Source organism: Strix aluco, chromosome 18 (assembly GCF_031877795.1).
Source record: "Strix aluco isolate bStrAlu1 chromosome 18, bStrAlu1.hap1, whole genome shotgun sequence".
NCBI classification, from domain to species: domain Eukaryota; kingdom Metazoa; phylum Chordata; class Aves; order Strigiformes; family Strigidae; genus Strix; species Strix aluco.
The window spans coordinates 2552194-2575238 of NC_133948.1; the positions used below are offsets into that span (position 1 = coordinate 2552194).

The window sequence follows — 23045 nt, forward strand, 5'->3', positions numbered from 1 at the left end:
CTTTTATAAAAATGTGAAATCTAAAAGTGTAAAGTGCTTGGTTGATGATTGTGTGGCAGTTTGTTTGTTGGTGTCTCTCCATTTGCAGCTCTGTCCCAAAACAATTGCTACGGAGCAGGAGCATCACCGTACAGCTCCTGGAGCTTTGCCTCCCAAGGAAGGAAATGCCCTTGTTTAGTGTCTGAGGCCAATGGAAACTGAGAGCAATGTTCACTAAAATATTGGTTATAGGTAAAATGAGCTCTGGCACTTCTGTACCTCCTTCCTGAGCTCCATGGACATTAGCATTTCCCTTCACCTCCTGTTGGTTGCAGGAGAAGCCGCTGGCACACATGGCTCAGCAGGCACGTCCGTCATCCGTCCTGTCTGAACTGAGCTGCAGAGGGATGCTGGTGGGCTGGGTTAAATTGGGAAGACATGGCTATTAAAGTGCAAAAGCGGATCAAAATCTGTATCTGATGGGAGCTGGTCTCTGCTTGGAACTGAGCTGTGAATTTGAGGGGCTGCAGGCAATGCAAAGGGACACAGAGCCCAGGGTGAGGTGAAAAGGCAGAGGTAGGCAGCAGTTGTCCTGCCTGGTTGGTTTGGAGCCTGGGCTTTGGTTTTGCTCATTGTCGTGTGCGTACTTCTTTCTGGTTCGGCCAGTAGTGTGTTAATCAGTTAAAACTGATGGCAGTTTTGCTGACGAGCTAATATTGTATCCCTCTGGGAAGTGCTGCTGGTGTGTTAGAGTACCTGATTTGTTTTCCTAATGTCTTTCCAAGTGTTTGGAGATCCCCACGCCCACAGCACTGGTCACAAAGCTTTAGTCTCCAAGAAGAGGGTTAGGGATAATGGGACTAAATAGCAGAAGTCTTCAGGGAGGAGAAAACACGTGTAGAAATGCTCAGTTCGGTGAGCTTCTCTAGCAGCTGATTTCGTTTAAAATAAACGCCGAGTGCCTGTGGTGGTTGTCCCTCTGTAGGCATGCATGTTTCATCTTGTCGAATGCTGTTGAGGATCACCCTGGGTAGCTCCAGGAAGAGAGCATACCACCTAACAGCAGGTTAGATCAAGGAAATGTTACATCACGTAGCACTTCCTGGTAAGTGATGATATTATCAGACTCATTCATCTTCGTATGCAAATACAGCCTGCACATGTAGTCACAAATCTGAATGAAAATAGTAGTCTTGAAAAAGAGCAGCTCTGACCTGGAACGTGGACAGAAAGAGCAAAACAGAGTGTGATTCTCCATTAGAAATTGTTGCTTTTCTTTCTTGACCACAGTAACTTTGAATCCTGAATCACTGCATCCACTGTTGGCTGTCCTTTGTCACAACCTCATCTGCGATGGTAGGGAAGAGCAAAAAAGTGAGAAATGGATAGAGCCAAGCCATAACGTAATAAATACAGAATGTTGGGAACTGTGGGCTATCAAAGAAGAGCGCATGCAGGTAGAAGTAAAAGGGACGATGTGCTGTACTGGCAGTATAATCCCATCACGCTGGAAATTTGGGTAGTCTGCTGTAGACGTGTGCTCACAACAGAAAGGTGAGGAGCAGTGTCTGTGCCGGCTGCCACTGGAAACCAACCTGCAGGTTCACTGGTGGTCGTTCCTGCCGGAGCTATTTTAATTTGGTCGCTTCTGTATTTACTTTTAATGTGTTTTTTTACAAAGATGCTTGGCAAATAAAAAAGGAAGGGCACAATGGAAGCCAAACAGAGCTTAACAAAACAAAGAATACATTGAAGGAGAAAACAAGTCAAACTGCAACTGCACTTGAGTCATTACTGCAGACATCAACACGAGTCTTATTCATACGCTGCTTTCCAGGCATGTAATGTCACCCCAAAAAGTAGTTTAGTATGTTCGGATCATGTCTGAGAAACCATCTCTGCCTGTGGAACTTATTTCTGCATTTTTGACATCCTTGAATATCAAGGGCTCCGTCTCCGCCAGCAGACCTCACAGCATGGCTGCCACTTCAAAACGCTGCAGGCTCTTTAATAGTTCTTAACCTTTAGCCACATAAATAGTGACTAATTGCTGTGCACTGTAAACATTCTTAGCTGAAAAAGCATTGAAGTAACGTCCTTTAAAAATAAAACAACTATTAAGTGACCTGGATATGTTATACTCGGTCTCTTATCAGACTTCCTTGTGCTTTTTCTTGGTAACTTGCTTTTAAAATGCAAAGCACGCTGATGAAACACACCATTGAGTAAGTAATCTTTGCTAGCTGTAGCTTACTCGAGCTAGTTTCAAGGCATCTTTCGACTCTTCAAGTTGGTTTCTTGCTGTATTTCTTGTAGCATGTTAGCACTTGGAGGGCCTCCGCTTGAGGTGTAGTAGAACCAACCAAAAGATATAGAAGATCTTATAAACAGTACCCTGAAGAGTTTGGTTAAATGCAGGGCCTTGTATGCTAGTGGATTTTACACATGCATATGTGCATGTGTGTATATATATATATGGTCTTTTCTTAGCTTCTCTTAGGTAATGTTAGTTATCCCATCACTTGCAGTGAAACCGACTTCTGCTTTTACAGTAAATGGTCCTAAAAATCCGTGCTGTCTTCAGCTCTGTAGGTGCTGTGTCTCCTGCAGAAACTCTTGGTCTGCAGAAATCCTCGATATCCTTCTCTGTTCCGTGGCTGTGTAATAGCAAAGTGTCCTGCGCGTTCACTAAAGTGACTGAAAAACGTAGTTTCCTGGCTCTGTTTAGGGCAAGTATTTTCAATGGAAAAATTCTTTGTGCTGAGCCCATTTCTGCTACTTATCTGTCATCTAGCTAATAATGTGTTAACCACAAGGTTATCTGGGCCTGTAAAGTAAAACAAAACAAGCAGTTTAACAGTCAAAAGTGTAGGGAAAAATGCTAATTTAAGAAAGCTGTTAAATATTTGTTATCTTTTTATCATTGTGCGTTGCCACCCACAACTCTTCCAACTGCATGGGAAAGCTGTTGCTTTACAAGCAAGGTGTATAAATAATGCCTAAGAGCACCGCTCCTTTTTATTACATTTGAATCCTGTGGGATTTCTAGAGCATTTCTATGAATAGATTAAACTCTGAGCGTTTTGAGTAACCATGGCTATAAATCAATTTAGCTCTTGGTTTTTCAAGTTACATCTGCTCTTACTAATCCTATATGTACATAGATTTTTTAACAGGCCAGACCAGGCTTTATTTTTATGTATTGGTGAGTTGGCGAAACCACCGCTCTGCTAAAAGCAGGTACCACGAACATGGCAGAACCAAAGAGTCACTTCACCTTAAATTTCTGCTGAGGGACAGGCAACACCACGGAGCGAGGGGAGAAGCTGCATCTCAGGCTGAAATATTGTCAGTGCAATACAAATTTTAATTTCTTTGGACTGCAGTGATTTGGGGGGGGGATGGGACCCCACCCAGAAATCTGTAATACTGAGGGGTTGTCAACAAGGAACGTGGCAATCCCCTCGGCCCCATCTTGCTTTCCTGCAGCTGGCTCCAGGAGGGCGATGGGATGTGTTTCCTGGCGACAGTTCGGTATCTCTATGGTTAAAGGCAGGAGCCGGGCTGCAGCTTGGCTAGCGAGCGCAGGGGGCTGGGGTTCTCCATTTCGCCTTTCACAGCTAGTCGGCGGCTCGGCCATTTTTTTCTGATTTTTGGTGTCTGTCGATGTCTGGTTTCTTTTCAACGATGCGCTGCTGGGCCGAGCCCGCCGCTTTCCCACTCCTCCTCGCTGGCGGCCACGGGGAGGGCGGCGGGGGGGGGGGGCGCGGCGAGCGGGGCCTCGGCGGGGCCTGCCGGGCAGCGGCAGGCCCGGGCGGGGCCGGCCCCGCCAGTCTGTGCCCCGGTCAGGCCTCGGCCTGCGGGCCGGCCCGGAAAGGAGGCCGCAACCCACGGCCCTGCGCCGCCGGGCGAGGGGGAACGCTCCCCTCAGGGGCCGGGGCCTGCGGGCCGCCCGCAGCGGCCGCGCCGGGGGTGTCTGCCCGGCTGGCACCGGCTCGGGTTTGCCCTTGCGGCTACGGCGGGTGAGGGGGGGGTGTGGGGGGGGTGTGCGTGCAGGCGCGGGCGGGCTGTGAGGGCGAGGGGGGCTGCGCCCGCGGGGGCCTCACGGCGGGGCCGTGCCCGTCCCGTCCCCTCAGCGGGGCCGGGGCTGCGGCGGGAGCTGCCGCCGTCCCGCGCCGCCGCCTCACGTGTCCCCCTCCCCTCCCCGCCTCCCGCCTCCGCCCCTTCACCCGCCGCAGCACCGCCGCGGCGCCCTCCGACTTCCCGTAAAGAGTCCGCGCCCGCCGCCCGTTCCGCCGCCGCCGCCTCCCGCCCCATTTCCCCCTTTCGCTGCCACCGCGGGAGTGTCCGAGAGGCGGCGGGGCCGATCGCCGCCCCCCTGCGCCCCGCCGCTCCTTTCCCCCGCTAGCCCGCTCCGGCCTTTCCCCCCGCACCCCCCCCCTCTCTCCTCTCTCCGCGGATCCCTCCGCGCCGCGCTCCGCTCCCTCCGCCCCGCTCGCACTGTTTGGGAGCAACCGGCCGAGCCAGCGGCGCCCCGGCCCCGCCAGCGCAGCGAGGCCCCGCGGACCGGCCCTCGCTCAGCCCCGGCGCGCACCCCCGGCCCTCTCCCCTCTCTCGTCATGTCCCTCAAGCAAGCGGCGGCGGCGGCGCAGGCCGCCGGCAACAACCGCAAGCCCCCCGGCAGCGGCGGCGGCGGCGGCCCCGGCCTCCCGTCAGCCGCGGGCGGCGGGAGGCAGAACATGGGCAGGTGGGTGCGCGGCGGCGGCGGGCCCGGCCCCGGCCTCGGCCCCGCCGCGGAGAGCCCGGCGCGGGCGCCGCTCCCCCTCCCCCGCCGCTTCCCCCCCCCCTACCCCCCCCCCCCCTCCTCCTCCCTGCACCGGCCTCCATGGGCGGCGGCGGCGGCGCGGCCGGGCGGGGGAGCGGGGCCTGCTGCATGGCGGGGGACGCGGCCCGGCGCGGGGGGCTCCGCCCGGCGGGGCGGGAGCCGGCATGGCGGCGGGCGGGGCGCACGCAAGGCCCGCCGAGGGGGCCCCGCCGGTTCCGCAGTGCCGCCGGGGCGAGGCCGCGAGGCCAGGCCGCGGCCGGTTGCCCTTCAGGCGGCCGGGGACGGCGGAGGGCACGGCGGAACCTCCATTTTCCGCGGCGGGGCGGCGGGCAAAGCCCCCCGCGGCCTGGCGGGGCCTGCGGCGGGGGCGAGGGGCGCCGCTTCCCCCGGGCCAACGTGACCCGCCTGCTGAGGAGGAGGAGGAGGAGGAGGGGGGCGGCGGGGGCGAGGCGCCGTAGCCGGCGGCCGCACGTGCGCGGGGGGACGGCGGCGGGAAGGTGCCGGCCGCGATGGCGGCGGCCTCGGGGCCGGGGGGCGGCGGGGTTGTCCCGGGCGGGGGAGGGGGTGGCCGGCCTGCCCGCCCGCCTTGGGGAAGTCGGCAGAGGCCCGCCTGCGGCGGAGCACCTTCAGCTTACTGGGGTTTATTTTTATTTGGATTTTTATTATATTAAAAAAAAAATTTAAATCGCAATAAAATTCTCGCGGGAAGGGAGGCCGCAGAGCGCTTGTTGGCCTCGCCGGTGGATGGTGGTTCCAAGCACGGCTTCGCTTTTTCACAGATTTTTGGGGGCGAGGAATCGGGGTTTTGCAGCAGGCTCATGCCCCTCCTCGCATCTCCCCCTCCCCACGCACGCTGCGGAGGCCCTGCTGTCTCATACTGCCTCTGGAAGATTGATCCTGCTCGGAGAGCCTTAGCTAGACAAATCCACACAGATTTGAGGGAGAGGAAGGGGGAAAAAAAACCCCAAAACTTTCTAGTGTTGTGAATTTTTCTAGTGCTGTGGGGGTCATAACAAACAGTCAAAGCAGGATGGTAACAGTTTTGAAGGTCATAGTCACTCAGAGCAGTTTCATTTCAAGTTTTATTCATATTACTCTTTAACTTGACTTTTAGTCCTACTCAGTTTTGTGCATTGGCAGTAAAACACAATTTATAGTGGTCCCATTGTTGGACATCACTGGAAATAGGGTTTTACTTGTTACCAGTCTGTGGAACTGGAATCAGAAAAGCTTTGGTAGAGTTGAAAACGTCAAAATAAACAAATAATGACAATAATACCTCAGCACTTCATCTCAGTGATTAAATACGTTTTGCATATGGCTGTTCAGATTGAACATGATGTTTACTGTGTCTTGCTAAACAGTTATCCCTGCCAACACACAGTGGCACTGTAGAGGTTAACATGAAGGGCAGCAAAACCTAGAGCATTTTTTTACAAAATTCACTATGATGGTGAGCACTAATTTGTAGATCAGGGGGTGTGAGCTTCAGTTTCTCCAAACTTAAGATTGAAGCCACTGGATTTCTCCTACCAGTGTTGCCTTTCTAGTTTTGTTGGAGAAATCCCACTTCAGAACTCCTTAGGGAGTCCTAGTGGGGCTGTTAAACAACTGACATGTTCCCTCAGAGGTATTCACACTCTTTTTTGTTAATCAGTTTTTCAAGTTACTTCTGAATGACAGTCGGTGGGCTGATGGAGCCCTGTGGAACACCTTCAGAGAACTTCTGTTGCTGTCCTAAAGCAAAGTCTTGTCTTTTGGGGAGTACAAATTCAAAGATGGTTCATGCTGCAAATCTGTTCATGTAAATGAAAAGCTGAGTGGCTTTTCTGTTTGAAAAATCAAGTTGTTTTTTAACTGGCCTGCATCTTGGTTTCAATTTGAAGTATTATATTATTTAATAGAAACTTAAACATCTCCAGTTCACGCCAAGCTTTCTTCCTAGCAGCTCATTTCCCTGCAGCACTAATACTCTCTTTCTTCTTGAGATGCAAAAGAATGTTACTTTTCATGGCTAAGTTGCTCTTAAAGGCTTAGGTTTGGGTAGAAAGCTCATCGATGGTTAACTGTCCTGGACCTAATTTTCTGCTGTGTGTTTATTACTGTAAGATTTAATTGGGCTAAGCACCTGGTCCTGCTAGGACTGATAGTGAGTGGAGGGTCAGCTTTGCTCACTACGTTTGTTTCCATGGTTTCATAATGATGGATAAATGTATTTCGTATTAGAAAAGGTAAAATCTTGTGTGAACAAACAAGACATTCCAGTATTTGTTTTCATTATATTATTAATTTGTTTTACATAAGGGGAAAAATCACAGGTGAAGGTATCTTTAAAAGAAAAACAAACAAGAAGAATTAATACCTCTTTATATAAAGAGGCACTAAGTGAAATGCTCTGTTTGTTTAATCGCAACTGCATGTGCAATATGGCAGATGGGAAATCGGGCTGTAGGGGGGATGTCAATAGCAGGTTGAACTGTAATTGGAGAAAATGTAGACCTCATACACAAACCTGCTCCTCTGTGCTAGTCAAAACATTATCTAATATCTACTCACTGTGTTTTAGTTCAGTTTTGCCCTTGTAGGAGCACAGGAAGGTTAGCTGTCCTGTGATTGAAAGTTGCATCTGTCCCAGTGTTCCTTCAAGCATGGCATCCTTTTTTGTTATCAATTTTTCCCCATTGTTATTTTGTCTGAAGGCAAAACACCTCAAACTCGGGTTTTGGATGGTTACGTGTCTAGTTACAATTGTGGCAGAAGGTCTTTTTCCTTTTCATTTGGTAACTTTCTTGCCTAACTGGACTTGGGAGTGCTTTAAGAATACTCTGAGTTACTGTCTTTTATAAATGGCTTTGCTCATTAAAAAGTTAAAACTGAGATGATCCCATGTTGCGTAGATTGCTTTTGAGACTTAACGCTTCTTGCCTGCTTGTATTTTCCTTTTTCCTTGACACCCTTTCTCATTAGCCTAACTGAAGGCTTAGGGAAAGGGCAGAAGAGAGGTGTCCATCCTGTTCAGACAAGGGATGGTGGATATTGAGTGCTGAGGCGCCCTGGTATAATGGAAGTGACTGTTCTGGAGGTCTGATCACACGTGCCAGTCAGAGTTTTTCTAGTTTGTTCTAACATCTTTGTGTGTGTCGGTTTTAGCAACTGTCCTAAACTGCTGAGCAAAATGAATGGATAACCTGCAGGGCGCTCTCCTTATCACTGATAATGCACTTTAGTAGGATACTATATACCTGCTTTTGAGTAAGTTTTAATTTAACGACTGATTCGCGGCAATGTACACAAAGAGAGTTCCTCAATGACTAAGTCCATCAGCAGGTTGCAGATGTGCTCTGGGTCAGACTTGAGTCAGGTTACTTACATATTCAGACGCTACAGAAGTTGTCATCTTGCAAGAAGACAGGAGTTGACATGATTAATGTCAGTATTGGGGAAAAACTACAGAAAACAGTGCTGCAGGACTTCTTGTATAATCTTAATTTGACAGCTTCGATTCATTCGACTTCTATAGACGAATACTGCACTTAAATGAAACTTTGTACTTCTGATTTCTCCCTTAAGAGAAAGCTTTACTAGCTCTCTGCACTTGTAATGAAAGTTCTTCAGAGTATCCTGTAGATTTGTTTTCAAAGCTCTAGTAATGTCAGCCAGTGCTGCAGAAACATCTATTCACTCTGATAAATTCAGCAGTCTTTGTAGTTGCACTTCTGCTCTAGACATTAGTTGCAGTTTGTTTCTTAGTCTCAAGGTGAAGATGCTGCTGGAGAGAAAGTCTGAGACCTTTTCACATCCTGGAAAGACTTGTGTCCCTTGCATTAGTTTTCGCTTAACTGGGAAAATATAAATGCGTGACCTTGTTTTTGCTTATACAAATGCTCTACTTGGCATGTAAACATTAGGGTGGGAGGTGAGGGATACTGAGGAATAGGATAGTAAATGCTCATAAAAATAGAAAAAAATTTACAAGTTGCTGCAGAGGAAAAATGTGCAGCATTTGGGATTAAGCCCTCCTGGAGACTTCACTCTTACGGTGTGACTGCTGGCCTGCAATGAGTTGGCCACGAAGTGTAATTGCTTGGTTGTTTGTCTGGTGCAGCATTTTTCTGACTTTGTGACTTTGCTACCCCAAAGCAAAGGGTTTACAAGTTGGATTTGCCAGGCTGCTGTGCCTTCTCCTAGGCTTACCTTTAACCACATTTCTGCTGTACAAAATGTATTTTTTTTAATTTACCATACTTACTGTAATCAAGATGTAGTTTTGGGTAGCAGTGCAAATTGCTACTGACCTTTCTAATTTCCCCCAGCCCAGTTTCTTAGGGTTACTCTCCCGTTTTAAACTGTAAACTGGCAAAGACCATCTACTTTCTGCTTTTGTAAAGGTCTTAGTTTTTTTCATATGATGCATCAAAGATGTGTCAAAGGGTAGTTTGAACTTGAGTCTTCACCTGTTGGAATATAAACCTCAGGTTGACGGCCTTGGTTTTAGCAGAAGATGCAGAATTTTGATTGAATTGTAGCATTGGCAGAATTGGTGAATGTCTTTTCTTTTTTCTAATGGTTTGTGTTTAACAGTTGTAGCTGGAAAACAGGAGCTTTGGTCTGTAAAGAGACCTGTTAGATCATAATAGCATATAGAATTTCTGCAGTTAGCTTAACTCTTGGTGTGATGTAGAAGTTAGGACCTTTTACCAGTGTGGATGTGCACAATCAGATTGTTTCTTAAAGAAATGTGGGTAGGAACAGTAATTTTGGAAATGTGGTAAGAGATGGAAAATCTAGAACACCTAGGTTGATGCTTAGAGGGAATATTCCAAACTCTCTGACCAGTCTAGCAACCCAGTTATTTAAGTTCTAAGAATACTTGTAATTAAAATGGGACTGCTTTCTGTTTCAAAGACACCAAACTCTTTCACTTTTGGCCATTTCTGTAGCTGAGGTAGGAAGGAGTATCTTCTAAAATCTTTGAGATCAACAGAGGGAAGTGATGAAATTGTTCAACTTCAGCCACCATCTTTGAAAGAACGTGTTGTTGACACTTTTAATTGTAATAAAAGGAAAAATTGGAACTGGCCTGTACCTCTGTTTGGGTGTTTCACATCTGGTGAAATGACTTTCGGGGAAAGAAGAGGATCATTCATCTGAGTATTATGCAAAAATGATGTTCCAGGTTCACGAAGGGCTCCCTTCAGCACCGTGCTGTAGGTAGCCATTTGACAACTGCCAGACTTAGGAAATGGTGAGACTTGCTTGTCTCCAGAGCAAGCTTGAAGTTGTGTAGCTGCCTTATGGGAAGTTAAGGCTGATAGGTAATTAAATAAAGGCTATTTGCATTAGGGTTTTTTTCGTGAGATTAGTACTCTGCAAGTACTCTGAAAATGTCAGCTAGACATCCGAAATCTGCAGTTAGTGCCAATCAGCAAATGTCATCAGTGTGCGTGATGCTGTATGAGACTACATTTCTGTTTCAGAAGCTTGTTTTCTTCAACGAGTCAGGTGATAGTTTAGTGGTTTTTCATTTTCTCCTCATTAAGGCCTTTTATGGTTCTCTGATGGACTTGCTTATTTCTGCAGAATTTTTTTGAGGGATATTTTTGTTCATTGGGAGAAGTTCCTTTGCTTTCTTGACTAACTCATGAGCCCTATTTATAAGGGCATGTTGTTTTGAGAGCAAGGTTGTATTCAACCACGACATAGTGTTTTCAAAAGCAATTGAATGCAGTTGACATTGAGTTGGATTTAGATTTCAGTGTTGTTTGGATATTCTGAAATGTAGACATGATTCTTCGGGTCTCTAATTAAATGGTTGTGCATCTGTAAGGTGGGTCTATTTAAAAAATTGATTTTTTTTTTTTTTTTTTAATAGAACAGAAGACTTCATTTTGCCTCATGTTACAGTGTGCACTCCTGAAGTCACCATAATACAAATCTAAGTCGCTATGAGAAATATTTGAAACTAGGACTTCTTGGTACAAGGAATTAACTTTGAAATAAGGCACACCAGTAGCGTTGAAGAGCTGTGGCTGTTGCAGACTTGGTAGCAGCAGGGATGCTGTGGGGACTCAAGTGTCTGAGGTGGAGGGCACAGAGTGTTACAGCTCAGTCATTTAAAAGCTTTTTGAAGTGTCCCGAGTGCTACACATTGACAGAGTCGCATTAGAAGTAGTTAGTGTTTTTGTGGGGATGGAGGGACTTAATTAGTTCCACTTGCTGGGTTGTGACAGTAGTTGTAAGCAACCTCTGTGTAGGGCCCTGCGGTCGGGGCTCCTCTGTAGCTTGAGCATGGGTCAGCTCTTTGGGTGGCCCTTAATCAGACGACAGTGACGATGTGCTGAGCCTCTAGTCTTAAAGAAGGGACCCTGTGCTAAGCAGGGATTAAAAGTGGGTTTTGGTTTTGTGTGCCAGTAAGTTTTGGAATTTGCTTTCGTTACAGGATTCTGCTTAAGAGAGAATATTTTTGGATTTTTGTAATGCCATAAGCTTAGTATTTTCTTCATTTTGTCCTTTAATTTATTGTAGGTAACCCTCTTGCCTACTTGCTGATGTTAACTTGCTTGTAGGCAGGTAGTTTGGAGGATAAAAGCTGTGGCCCCTGTAGGTGTCAAGTTCTGCTCTGGGGGAGTGCTGTTTTTCTCTGGTCCCATTCACAACACTAAATTAAGATGGGTTTTTGAATTCTTACTTGTTAAAAATGTACCAGTTTCGGCAGTACTTTTAACCGTATCCCATGTATGTATTTAATTTCAGAGGTCGCAGCAGTGGCAAAGGACCGCCTCAGCCTACAGTAAGTACCTGTTTTTTCCTCATTGTACCACTTCTAGATACGAGGAAACAACTTATGTACAGTGAACCCAAGTATGAATGTAAGAATAGTGGATACTGGAGTATTCACTCATTTTTTTCCGTTGGATACCGTGATGAATATTTTAGACCAAGATACGCTTTTCTAAAGGTGTAGCATCTTGCACTCATTAAGTCTCCTGGGAGGGTGAAGGCGGAGGCTTACTTAAACTTTTGACTACACTAATATAAATCTTCTGCATTTTCTTGCAATGATAGTTGTAGATACGGATAACATTTAACTTAAGGCAATGGTTTTGAATTAGTTCCTATCTGAAGATTATAACGTTGGTTTCTCCTTTAGACAGGTGACAGTAAGACAGCATTTAGTTAAATAAAAATAACAATTTTGTTTAGCTTTACTATAAAATAGTAATTGTTTAGCTTTACTATAAATTACTGTAAATAGTATTATCAGTAACCTGAATGTTTAGCTTTAGTTATTGTCGAGGCTGTATATTGTTGAAGTATAGGTGTGGCTGGACTCGTGGAACCCAACTTTACCAAAGCTAAAGATGTGAATCTCGATTTAAAGACTGGATCTTTGAACTGCAGTAATCAAATATTTGCTAATTTGTTACTGGCCTGGTTTTCAAGGATGACTAATTTTGGGGAATGGGACAGAATTAGGAAGGTTTAAAAGGTCTACAGTTTACTTACGTAAATGTTTATTGAGGATATCAAGACTTCAGTAAAAATAAAGAAGCTTTGAGGAAGAGTGGTGAAGAAAGTCATGGGCAAACACTAAATATCATAAAAGTGTTAGTCTTTACATCCTCCATAGTGAGTGTTGACCCTAGGAGCATCCTTAAACATATCTTTTCAGACCAGGAAGGTGGCTAACATGCAGGAGTAAGTGGATTAAGTAGCTGACAGTGTAAAAGATACGTTGTCAGTTAAAAAGCTCAAAATATGGTGAGGTCCTTGCATGTTTCAGCATCTCTTTGTTTCACAAGCATGAGGTTGACAGGGAGAGATACCGGATGTTGCAACAAAACACAGACATCCTCACCACTTCATGGATGCTTGGGCGAGCGTGTCATCTAGCAACCTGGGTGATATTTGGTTGGCTCTTCTGGGATCTCTCCTAGGATCACAGATTTTGATACTACAGTGAATTACTTTTGACTAATTTTATGATGGATTTTGTAACTCTTTGGTGTTCCATGATTTGATGACTTTAGCCTCTGCTAATGCCTGTAATCAGGTCCGTTAGATGAAAAGATGTACTTCAGCAGGCCCTGAAAGCACCGTTTTACTTCTACGGCAGTTGAAATACCTTATCCTGTTGATGGCTCTTAAACCAGAGAGGGATATTAGCAGGGCTTTTTCAGTTAGGAGTCTGTGCATACGAGCTTCACCCAACCAGCAAGAGGATTTCCGTATCGCTTGGCATTAGGGGCACTCTGTAATGCCTCTCTTGTTTGGAGGGGTGTTCAGATCTGTAATGATCAGAGAAAGGGGAAAGGGTCCTCTGGAAATCTCATGTGACCTAAGTTCTGTGTATATCAACTAAGTAAGGTTTTGGACCACTGTTTCTAGGAACTAGTATGTACTGCTGAAAGCCTGCATTATTTTTGGCACGCTGGCTTTTTGAATTGTTACAAGTGTTTGTCATATATTCATGACGTCTTTTTTTATTTTTCAGATTTCTTTCGATGGCATCTATGCAAACATGAGAATGGTTCACATACTTACATCAGTTGTTGTAAGTCTTCATATTTGGAAGGAGAGTAAACAGTTTCTATAGTGACAGAATTGTTAACTAGTCCACTCATTGTAATGTAATGGAGTGAATATTAAACTTTAACAGTAGACATCTTTTGCCAAGGTTGAACTTTAAAGAATCACAGTAATAGCTATTCTGTGTTTTTGGCTTGGAAAGGTTCAAATACAACTTGCAGATGTATAACAAATCTGTTAGGTGCACTGGTCGTATTTTGAATTTTGTGTCTTTAGAGACATTATGGATAAATATGAGTCTGTTTGCCTTTCTCCCTAGATTTTAAGGGAAGTCCTGACATGCCAAAATTAAGTAAGGCAGACTGTCCCACATCTGCTTGAGTCCAGGATAAGCCTTCACCGCTATTTGTACACAAACATACACACAGGTTTTGGTTTTGCACAAAAACTTATTTGTGTGCATAACTGGTCAAGAATTTTGTGAGTACCAAATATGTTTCTGGGAGTATCTTTCAATCCCTTCAGAGCAAATGCTGGTATACACCCAGCTGTTTGCATCTGCAGAACACAGTGACATATTTATAAATGGGCAAACGTTGATTGAATAGATTTGACTAAAACCAGCTGTATTTTTACACATTGTACTTATGTAAAAAACACAGCTTTGAGAAAATCACTCAAATGTCATTTGTCAGGCTGGTAGAAAGCTGTATTTTCATTTTTCTTGCGTTCTAGGGATCCAAATGTGAAGTACAGGTGAAAAATGGTGGTATATATGAAGGAGTTTTTAAAACCTACAGTCCTAAGGTAATTTTTTTCATTTTGACTCTTCCCTATTTTAAAAGATCCTAATGCTGAATAATCAATGTTTGATTAAGATTTGAATATTTACTTTGAATTATTTTGACTATTCATGTCTAGGTTTACACAAGCAGATTCATTTTTGTAAGCTATTGTAAATGGTTTTTGCAAATATGAGAAGTTATTGAGTAGCTTATTGTGCATTAAGTTAGCGTATTCTTTTTATGTCTCTAATAGTGTGATTTAGTGCTTGATGCTGCTCATCGGAAAACTGCAGAATCCAGTTTGGGGCCAAAACGTGAAGACATACTAGAGAGTATCTTGTTCAAGTCTTCAGATTTTGTTATGGTGCATTTTAAGGATATGGATACCAATTATGCGAGAAGAGGTATACTTGTTTTTAAAGTTGTCTGTATCGTAGATCATAAGTCAAGATTTTCAAAGTAGATGCTTTAGGATCCAAAAACTAAAGTTCGTGTTTAGACTCTTTAATTCTTAATGAGTGGGGAACACCCAAATATCCCATTAAAGTCGATGGAAAGAACAGACGCTCAGTACCTCCCGAAATCAGAACTGTATCAAAATTTTAAAAATAAATTGCAGAACCTTTGTGAGGGCGCACTGTTTTGGGAAGCTGGTTCAGGTGTCTGGAAAGCAAATTCTTAGTGGTGTTACAAAACATTTTACAGATTTTGTGGGAGGTTGGTTGGGGTTTTTTTGGTAAATGTCTTTCTAAATTAGTCTGTTAAAGGTTATATGAGAATACATGAGTAAACAGATTCTTTATGAAAAGATAATTGTTCAGACTTAGTGTATATGTAAGTCTATATTTAGTTAAGTAACTTTTGTCTCTAAACATCCATTCATATAAATACTCTTAAAATACTACTGCAAATGGAGCTAAGAATTCTTAGAAAATCCACTATTTGTGTTTTTAATTTTTGCTTTACTACTTGTAGATCTGTAGGTGAGGCTCTCCAAAACACAGAAGAACCTAGTGAGGTGGCAGGCAAGTGGGGTCTTAAAGTCTTGAAGTCATGGCTTGAAACTGTCAGAATTAAACAATTTTACAGGCAGTTAGGTAGCCTTCTTACTTTTAAATCTGACCTCCAAGAAGCTGAATTTGTTGGAACCTCAGAGTTCTGACATAAGTCAGATAGCTCTAGTTCTTTTACAGATTGGGGGGCGGGGGGCAGCAGATCTCAAGGGTTTTTATGCTTCTGTGTTGATTTTCTGGGCTAAGGAATAAAAGCAAATACATAGCTTTCTGTGCCATGGAGTGAACTTACATATGTGTACATTTTCAGGTTGATCAACAGCTGTCACTGGGAGCTAAGTGGTTATCGTAACACTCATGCTTTATTCGCATGTAGTAGTCCACCAGTCCCTACACGTTTCTAAGGCACATTTAATGAGATCTTTCTCTTTTCACCTTGTGTTTGTACATGCATATGTTCTTGCCTGATTTAAAGCTGAAGAACGAGAGGCTTGTTGTTTCAAGGAATTTGCTTTTCCCAGAAGAAGATGCATAATGTCAGAGCAAATGTAGCATTGAAATGCAGATAAGTTCCAGGTTCTGGATGGGACTTTGAATTTAAATTACACGAGGGCTGGTTTATAATGGGTCTTCTATGAACATCACTTTAATGTAAATGCAAACTGGGCTCTCTGTTACTCAATCTTTATAGATTTTGAGCAGGCGGAATGAAGAATATACTACTACTTCTAGGAATAATTACTCAATGGAAGTTTTCTAGAAGAAAATGACTGCTTCAGGTTGAACAGTCACTCAGTTTGCTTTATTAGGTGGAATGTCTTTGAATCTAAATCTCTTCTCTCCTCTCTGGAGAGGAGAGCTGAAATAAAGCGATAGAGACTTGAAGCAACATAAACTGGAAGGCTGCAAAACTCAGTAACTCATGGGTAAATTCATCTGCTTTCCATTTTGTCTCAAAAATGTATTATCTTGAAATGACATTTGAAAGTCTGTCAGTCTCTGATCACACCTGCAAATTAGAGCAATAAAGGGCTTTCTGCTTCTTGGGAATTAAATAAGTGAAGATTCAAAAGAATGGAAGTATATGAACAGGCATGCAGGAACTGCTGGCCTTTTGTTCTTATAAATAAACCCAAATCTTCATGGTACTGAGTCAGATAAGCCTGTGTGATTCACAGTAAAAGCTGAGTCTGAACTCGTAGGTGAGAAGATGGTGCTCCTTGCCGCCTTTGTGTTGGGAATGGTTACTCTCTGGTGCCCAGAGAAGTTTCACAGTGTTTCATGTAGCCAGGAACAAATATTTTTAAATTGCCTAGCCCTCAATGTTTCTTAGCTTTCACAGACAAGTTAGTAGGCAATTTGGACATAGTTGGTTGGAAAGGCAGCTTGCTCTCACTTCTCCAAAAATGTAGTCAAACGAAAGGCACTTCAGAAGCACTCTGTTGCCACAGGAGAGGCTTACCTGGAGTAGGGTTTGCTGGGGTCTGTGTATGTAGTTTCTTCTACCCCTTAGGAGTCTACTAGACTTTTGAGGAGGCCTTGAAGTAAACTTAATTTCTGCAAAAGGTACTGTTTTGGAAATTTTAGTGTATCCTGGTTTCCTGGTTCAGTGTAAGTATCTGGAGTTCTATGGATTTTTATTCTGGCATTTGCTTCTCTGCCTAGCTGGAGGAGTGTGGACAAAGGGTGCTCCTGACTGTGGGTCTTGATCTTCTCACTTGCCCTCAGACTTGAATAGCAAAGATGTTAGCTGCATTGTCTGCCTGTCTGACCGGGTCAGACAAGAGACTGGAAGAGCACTGGAAAAGAGCAGCAGGTGGGGAGAAAGGGGATGGGATGGATTCTCCTTTCAGAAGAGTGGAAAATACAGTTGTGTGTGAAAGAACCGTCTGAAACAGTCCGCCAAGCACCTTTCATGGCTATCATGCTTGCGCAGCTTTGGAGCAGTGAGCTGATAATTCGTCCTGCAGCTACATCAGTAGTCGAGTGCAAGGGAGGTAACGACAGTAGAGGCTTGGGGTGGGTGAAACAACCCCATTTGGAAGCAGCAGTCTTAGATTTGCTTGTGCCAAGCATGACATTGCACCTTTAGACGCACCAGTGGAGAAAATGCGGTGCCTGCCCAGATTGTAGAAATTGGCAGGGTTGGAAGAAAAAATAGTAGGTCTGTGTAGATAGGGACGTTCTAACAGTTTATGTTTAAAAAATAAATCTGTCCGTACTTCCTGGGCCCCTATTTGCAACTCTGTCAGCCTGCGTAGAGCTTTGTGCTCGTGTAGATTCCTGTTAGGCTTCAGAAGGAATGGAAAGGAGTCACCTGAGGGTCTCTTGCTGTGGAATTAGGGCTTTCTGCAGTGCAGGCAGGCTGATGAATGAAACATGCATTGGAAAGCTCAGGTGAAGTTGTATTATATCCATCATCCCCCTTTCAAACTAGTCTGTCTGCATTTAAAGAGGGACAGGCACCGTCTTCTGCATGTAGCAGTGGAAATCGACTGCTAAAAATGGGCTCCAATGTGCAAGTTGAAATCCTTGGCTGTGCATTAGCATGTAATGTCTTTCTGCTTCACCTTTGAGGCGAAGGTGAAGTGCCTGGATCTCGTAGTTGCTACATTACTTGGGCTGCATGATTGAAATATCTCCTGTGTTCTACAGAAGGAGCTCCTAGGAGTGTTTCCTGTCGTCCTAAACACTGATCAGTCTGCGGTGCTGATTTGCATATGATTCAAATTGGAGTAAGGCTTCAGAGTTGCCTTCTTGGCTTCTCTTTAAAGACAATTCAATATTGTAACTACTGTTAAAGTAAAAGGCTTCTACAATGTTTGTATTGTTTTTTTGGCACCGTTACTGCAGTCTGAGAAAAATATTACAAATCCAGTGAAAAAAGGCAGAAGAGAATTGGCTATTTAAGTTTTTCCTTGAATTAGCACTGCGAGTGGCATCCTTCCAGAGAAAGTGTTGCAAGGGGAATGGCAGTAGGCATATTATGAACAAAGGAAGGAAACCTTGGCTCTGCAAAGCTGGTGGTAACTGGTTTTAATGTTTCAAATCAGTAGTAAGTAGTTACAAAACAATGCGAGTTTACTGTTGAAACCTTCAAGATGAAACCTCAGTTTACTTTGGGCCACGCTAAACTTGATCAAAGCTTGCAGCGTGCAGCACAAACACCTTTGGCACATAATGCCAGTTGGTTTAACAGCATTTGAACTACAGAGTTGCACTTAATTGCGTATTTGTGCTCTTCACCATTAGTAGCTCAAAATATGTTTGTGAAAACAAGCATGTTGAACGCTGAAATTAGTTAAACCTGGACTCTTAATTGCTCTATGCTGGCAGTTTTTTCTCAAACTCATTTAATAGCACATACTTGAAGAATTTGCCCAAGCTGAGTTTTTTCTCAGAAGGTGTATATTTAATTTGCCTTTTCTTAATGTGAATTTCTGTTGCATAGAATTGCCTGTGGGATTTTTTTTTTCTGGTTAGCAGGCTTTAAACCAAGAAGCGAGGTCTTTGATATCAAACTTCTTTACTTCAGAGATGTCACATTAAGCAAGTACAGAGGCAGTGGGGGCTAATTGAGTGTTACAGCTCAAGCTCTTTGTTTGACCAGTTTTCATTTGATCTTTAACTTGAGTTTTACCATGTAGAAAAGCAATTGATTAAAAATTTGGCCATGTCAAGCTGTCATGTGAATTGCTCATTCAACAGCTCAGAGATATGAGGCACCAGATAAGGGGGGGGGCTGAGCCTGAGCAGTCAGTAGTATCTTGTCTGTTTTTACTCTGCCAGTTGGCACTTGTATCAGCAGTTTATGTTTTAGCTTCTACTTGACTAATAACCTTAAGAGCAGTATTTTTCTTTTGGAAACAATTATTTGTAGAATTTATTTTTTTACATATGTTCTCAATTTTGTTGCTCATTAATTTTAGTGAAGTCTGGTTTGACTTGCTGCATTTTTAATCTTGATGTCTCTTGTGCCTGCCTAGCTGTTTGTTCCAGGAAAATAGTGATCTGTGCCTTGAGGTACCGTTCTGCTACATTTAAACTTTGCCTGGATGCTCATGAGACCATATTGTCTGACTAGAAGTCTGCCTTTGTAGCTTGAATTTCTCCTAACTCTGGATTTTCTTTGAGTTGTAGAGGTTAAACTGATGTTGCAGTCTCACTTGTGACTTCAGTTCTAAAGTGAGAGAGAAATGAAGAGCAGTGAAGCTTCCTGTGCCCCATGATATACTGGATTCTACTGGGAAACAGCACTGACTGTACATGTCTTGCTCAGATCTGTAGCATTCATTAGATAGTGGAGTTTTTGTTTTGACTTGGGTTTTGTTTTTCCCCCAGTTCATCTGTATCATTATAATTTTTAACAGTATTCTGATGAATGTTTATGTGGCTTTTTATATAAGAAAATTAGTGGGTTGAGTAGATGAGTTTTGTTAAGCTAGTATTTTATTCACAGCATCCAAAATAACACAGTTGTGTATGGAGTTTGTCTGAAGTAATTTAATAGAAATTAAGGAAACGCTCTTCTGAAATACAGAAGATTACCTCCATCAGTCCTCCTAACTCATACTGATCTAATCCTATTGGAGAAGAGTTCTCTCTACTCCCAGTCAACTAACGTAGAAGCAAATTTCACAGTTTCCTAAGTGACATAAGCAGCCTCCAACTTGCATTTGGTGTACAATGTCCAACCGAGAGAATCAGACATGAAACACTGAATTAATAATGGTCAGCACAGAAGCAGCACTGGTCTGTCTGGGTTATGGCCGTGTTAGCTGCGGGGTATCGATAAGGTCAACGCAGAGTTTCCAAATACAAGTGTCTTACTTTTGCCTCGCTGTTAAATATGCTGTTTGGTTACTCCTTAACTGGGGATTGAGGTAGCACTGTGTTACTATGTAGTTTCAGATGACATTTAAACATATCTTCTGTTAATATTTTGAAGGCCATTTGTGTGAAAGAAGACCGAGAGATATTGTCTTTCAAGTTGGTATACCTTAGAAGTCTGTAGGCTATTCGGAGGGGGAGTTTTTTTGAAGCAAAATTGGGAAATACATGGGGCTGTTAATAGGTGGGAACATTGCTGAGGTTTTAATGTGGAAATGATCTTTGCAATATAATCAGTTTGAATATGTCTGTGAGAGGGACTGAAAGAGTTTAGCTTTGCCTGAATTCAGCCATATAATGTGAAAAAATCCACCTGTATTTATATCTGATGTCTTCCAATTTTTTCTCTCTCCATATCTGTTGTAGTTCCTTCAGAAACAGGTAACTTTTTTGGCAGTCACTCTGTCTCTGCATCTTGCCTTTCATAATGCTTTTGTTACCATAATATGTAACGGAAACTTAATACCTTTGCTCGCACATTTATGGCACTATAAAACATGCATGCGTAACTTCACAGAATCATTTAGAGTATCTTGCAGTTAGTTGATGACTTCTATTCTCACCCTTGATTTTACCTATTCTGTACAGTTGAAAATGCAACGATTGAAATTTGGCATCGGCACATAGGTAGTACAACGAAACGGCTGTTTCAGAACAGTTTACAAGTAATCCCAGAGCCTGCCTGCTAAAGGCATCACATTTAGTGACAAGTCTCACTTGAAAGTGTTAACCTCCAGCTGTGTTGGTGCTGTCACAGCTTTGGTTGGCAGACTGTGACATCTCGCCAGGTGATTGATGCAGGTTTTTACAATTTCACGTGAGCCCTAACCGTGGTGTGCCACGTTAGGTGTCTGTCTTTCATTTGGCTTTCTTATTTTACTGATTCTTTTATATTTGAAATGAATGTGTAGCTAATAAACTTCTCTTTCATACATCTTCTATAACATTTTGTTTCATATAAGCTTATTAACAATGCTTAATTGCTTACCCATAGTTCCTTTGGTTTTTGTGTATGAGTTGAGCATTTCATGAGATAGTGCTGAATGTTACTAGACAGACTAAGCACAGTTAATTTTTATGACACATTGTACCAATAGATGTGCAGAACTTCACTGTGAGATTGGGTGAAACAGGAATAATATGTCAGCATAATAATCATAACAGGAATAATGTCAGCAGTCTCTAAAAAATCTCCAGTGATTGTTTAAAATCAGTGGCCAACTTCATGTATTGTGAATTCTTTTCGTAATGGCTTTAAAGTTCGTTTTTCTCAGTAAGATTTCAGATCTTGCCAAAAGTTAATTTAAGCCACATTCTTCCATATCTGGCACTGACTGGTGGTTTGATTTCATCTTTTATAAAGGTCTGAAATGTTTGCTCCTTATTTTATCAGTAGAATGATAATAGGAAATTCTAGATTGAAGGCTTATTTATTTTAGGCTTATTTATTTATTTATAAGCTTATAACAAGCTTATTTTAATTTTTTAAAGTTCCTTCTGTTTAAGTATGGCAGCTCTGAGATCTAGTTGCTTACAACTATAAAAGCTTGGCTTCCTTGAATGGCTTTGAACATTTTTTTTTACAGCATTTTAATATTCTAGTATTATTCCTTCTTAAGTCTGGCTTGAATGAAGGATGAACAAGTGAAAATAAAAACTCATGATCTTTATTTTTTTATATACGTTTTCATAATTTTTATAAAAAATAAGCAGTAAGGGTCTGCTATTGTTTTTCATATGTTGTCGAGAACAAGAGGTAGAGGGCTTCTGAATCTTGCTGCGTGATTTGGGTTAGCTGCTGCTTGAAAAAACTCTTGCAGGAAACAAGACATCTCCGTTCGTGTCAGAGCGAACGGATGCACCGAGCTAATGGATAATTGAGTTACGCTGCAAAGGGAGTAAAAGTGTGTGCATGCATGCTGGTGCGTTGAGGAGCTGTGGAAATAAAAGCAACTCCGGTATTTGAAGGGAAACTCGTATTTTGCCCATTTAGGGAATGGGATTGGGTTGCAGTCATGCTTTTTTGATATTTGCATAATATGTTAATGTGCAGTTGTGTGGGCTGTTTGGAAAAGTGTATTATACAAGTCTTGGGTTTTCTAGAGGAATGGGGATCCTCAGGTAGTTTCTTTTTTGTTGGGTTTTTTTTCCCCAAAATATACATATAGTTTGTGAAAATATTTTGAAATAACTGAAAGTAATTCCTGCTATTCTTTGATACATTAGAAGTTAGTCTGTACTTCCATAGTTACTCTAAGTATGAAGTAGGCACTTTTCTAATGTAGTTCTATTGAATACAGCAGCTACAAGAGAAGGTGAATGATATTTAATGGGCCTGCGATTCAGCTCTGTTTGGTTGTTCCTCAGATAAACTAGTGTGTACGTCTTCCTGTACTTAACCAAATTGATTTCATCCCCGTCCCTCCCCACTCCGTTGTAGATGCTTTTACTGACTCAGCCATCAGTGCTAAAGTAAATGGTGAACACAAGGAAAAGGATCTTGAACCATGGGATGGAGGAGAGACCACCGCTACTGAGGAGCTTGAGGCATTAGAGACAGATGTTGTAAGTAATGCTTTTTTATCCTCTATGACAGTTGGTAGAAAATAAGCTATTTTTCTGGACATGCCTTGTAACAATTCCTTAATTTTAATCTAATAATGAACTTTTGACTAAAATTGCTGGCCTACATTGTATGGGTGTATGTTCAGTCTTTGTTAGCAGCTGCCATGGTACTTTTCTACAATTTGAATAAGAATAACTGGATCTAAAATGCCACTTTTGGCAAATATTGACAAATGGCAGCTGCTGTGGTAAGGGATGTGTTTGACTCATGGGCTGGCTGAAAGAGGAGCTGTTATTAAGGACTCCATATTCAGCAATACACGGAAGTGATTTAGGTTTAATCAGAGCATTCCTGTTTGACTATCATTGCATTTGAAAATTATGGCAAAATTGTGCTTAGCTAGCTGTCTCTGAGCTAAGATGAAGGAAACTGATGGAAGTTTGACCCATGACTTTAAT

At 43.1% G+C, this 23045-nt stretch overlaps 1 protein-coding gene across 11 annotated transcripts in view; it reads left to right on the forward strand.

Annotated features, from left to right (window-relative positions):
- The first annotated feature begins 4192 nt into the window (after window positions 1–4192).
- ATXN2 (ataxin 2) overlaps window positions 4193–23045 on the forward strand; it is a 52489-nt gene continuing 33636 nt past the window's right edge. For 5 of the 11 annotated variants that reach the window (XM_074843735.1, XM_074843737.1, XM_074843742.1 and 2 more), the window contains exons 1-6: window positions 4194–4726; window positions 11558–11594; window positions 13299–13358; window positions 14069–14140; window positions 14372–14522; window positions 22462–22586. In XM_074843735.1, coding sequence (XP_074699836.1) covers window positions 4599–4726; window positions 11558–11594; window positions 13299–13358; window positions 14069–14140; window positions 14372–14522; window positions 22462–22586 — 573 coding nt within the window. In that variant the 5' untranslated portion in view covers window positions 4194–4598. Of the gene's footprint in view, window positions 4727–11557; window positions 11595–13298; window positions 13359–14068; window positions 14141–14371; window positions 14523–22461; window positions 22587–23045 lie in introns of all 11 variants that reach the window. The other 6 variants (XM_074843739.1, XM_074843746.1, XM_074843736.1 and 3 more) reach the window with 4 other exon arrangements.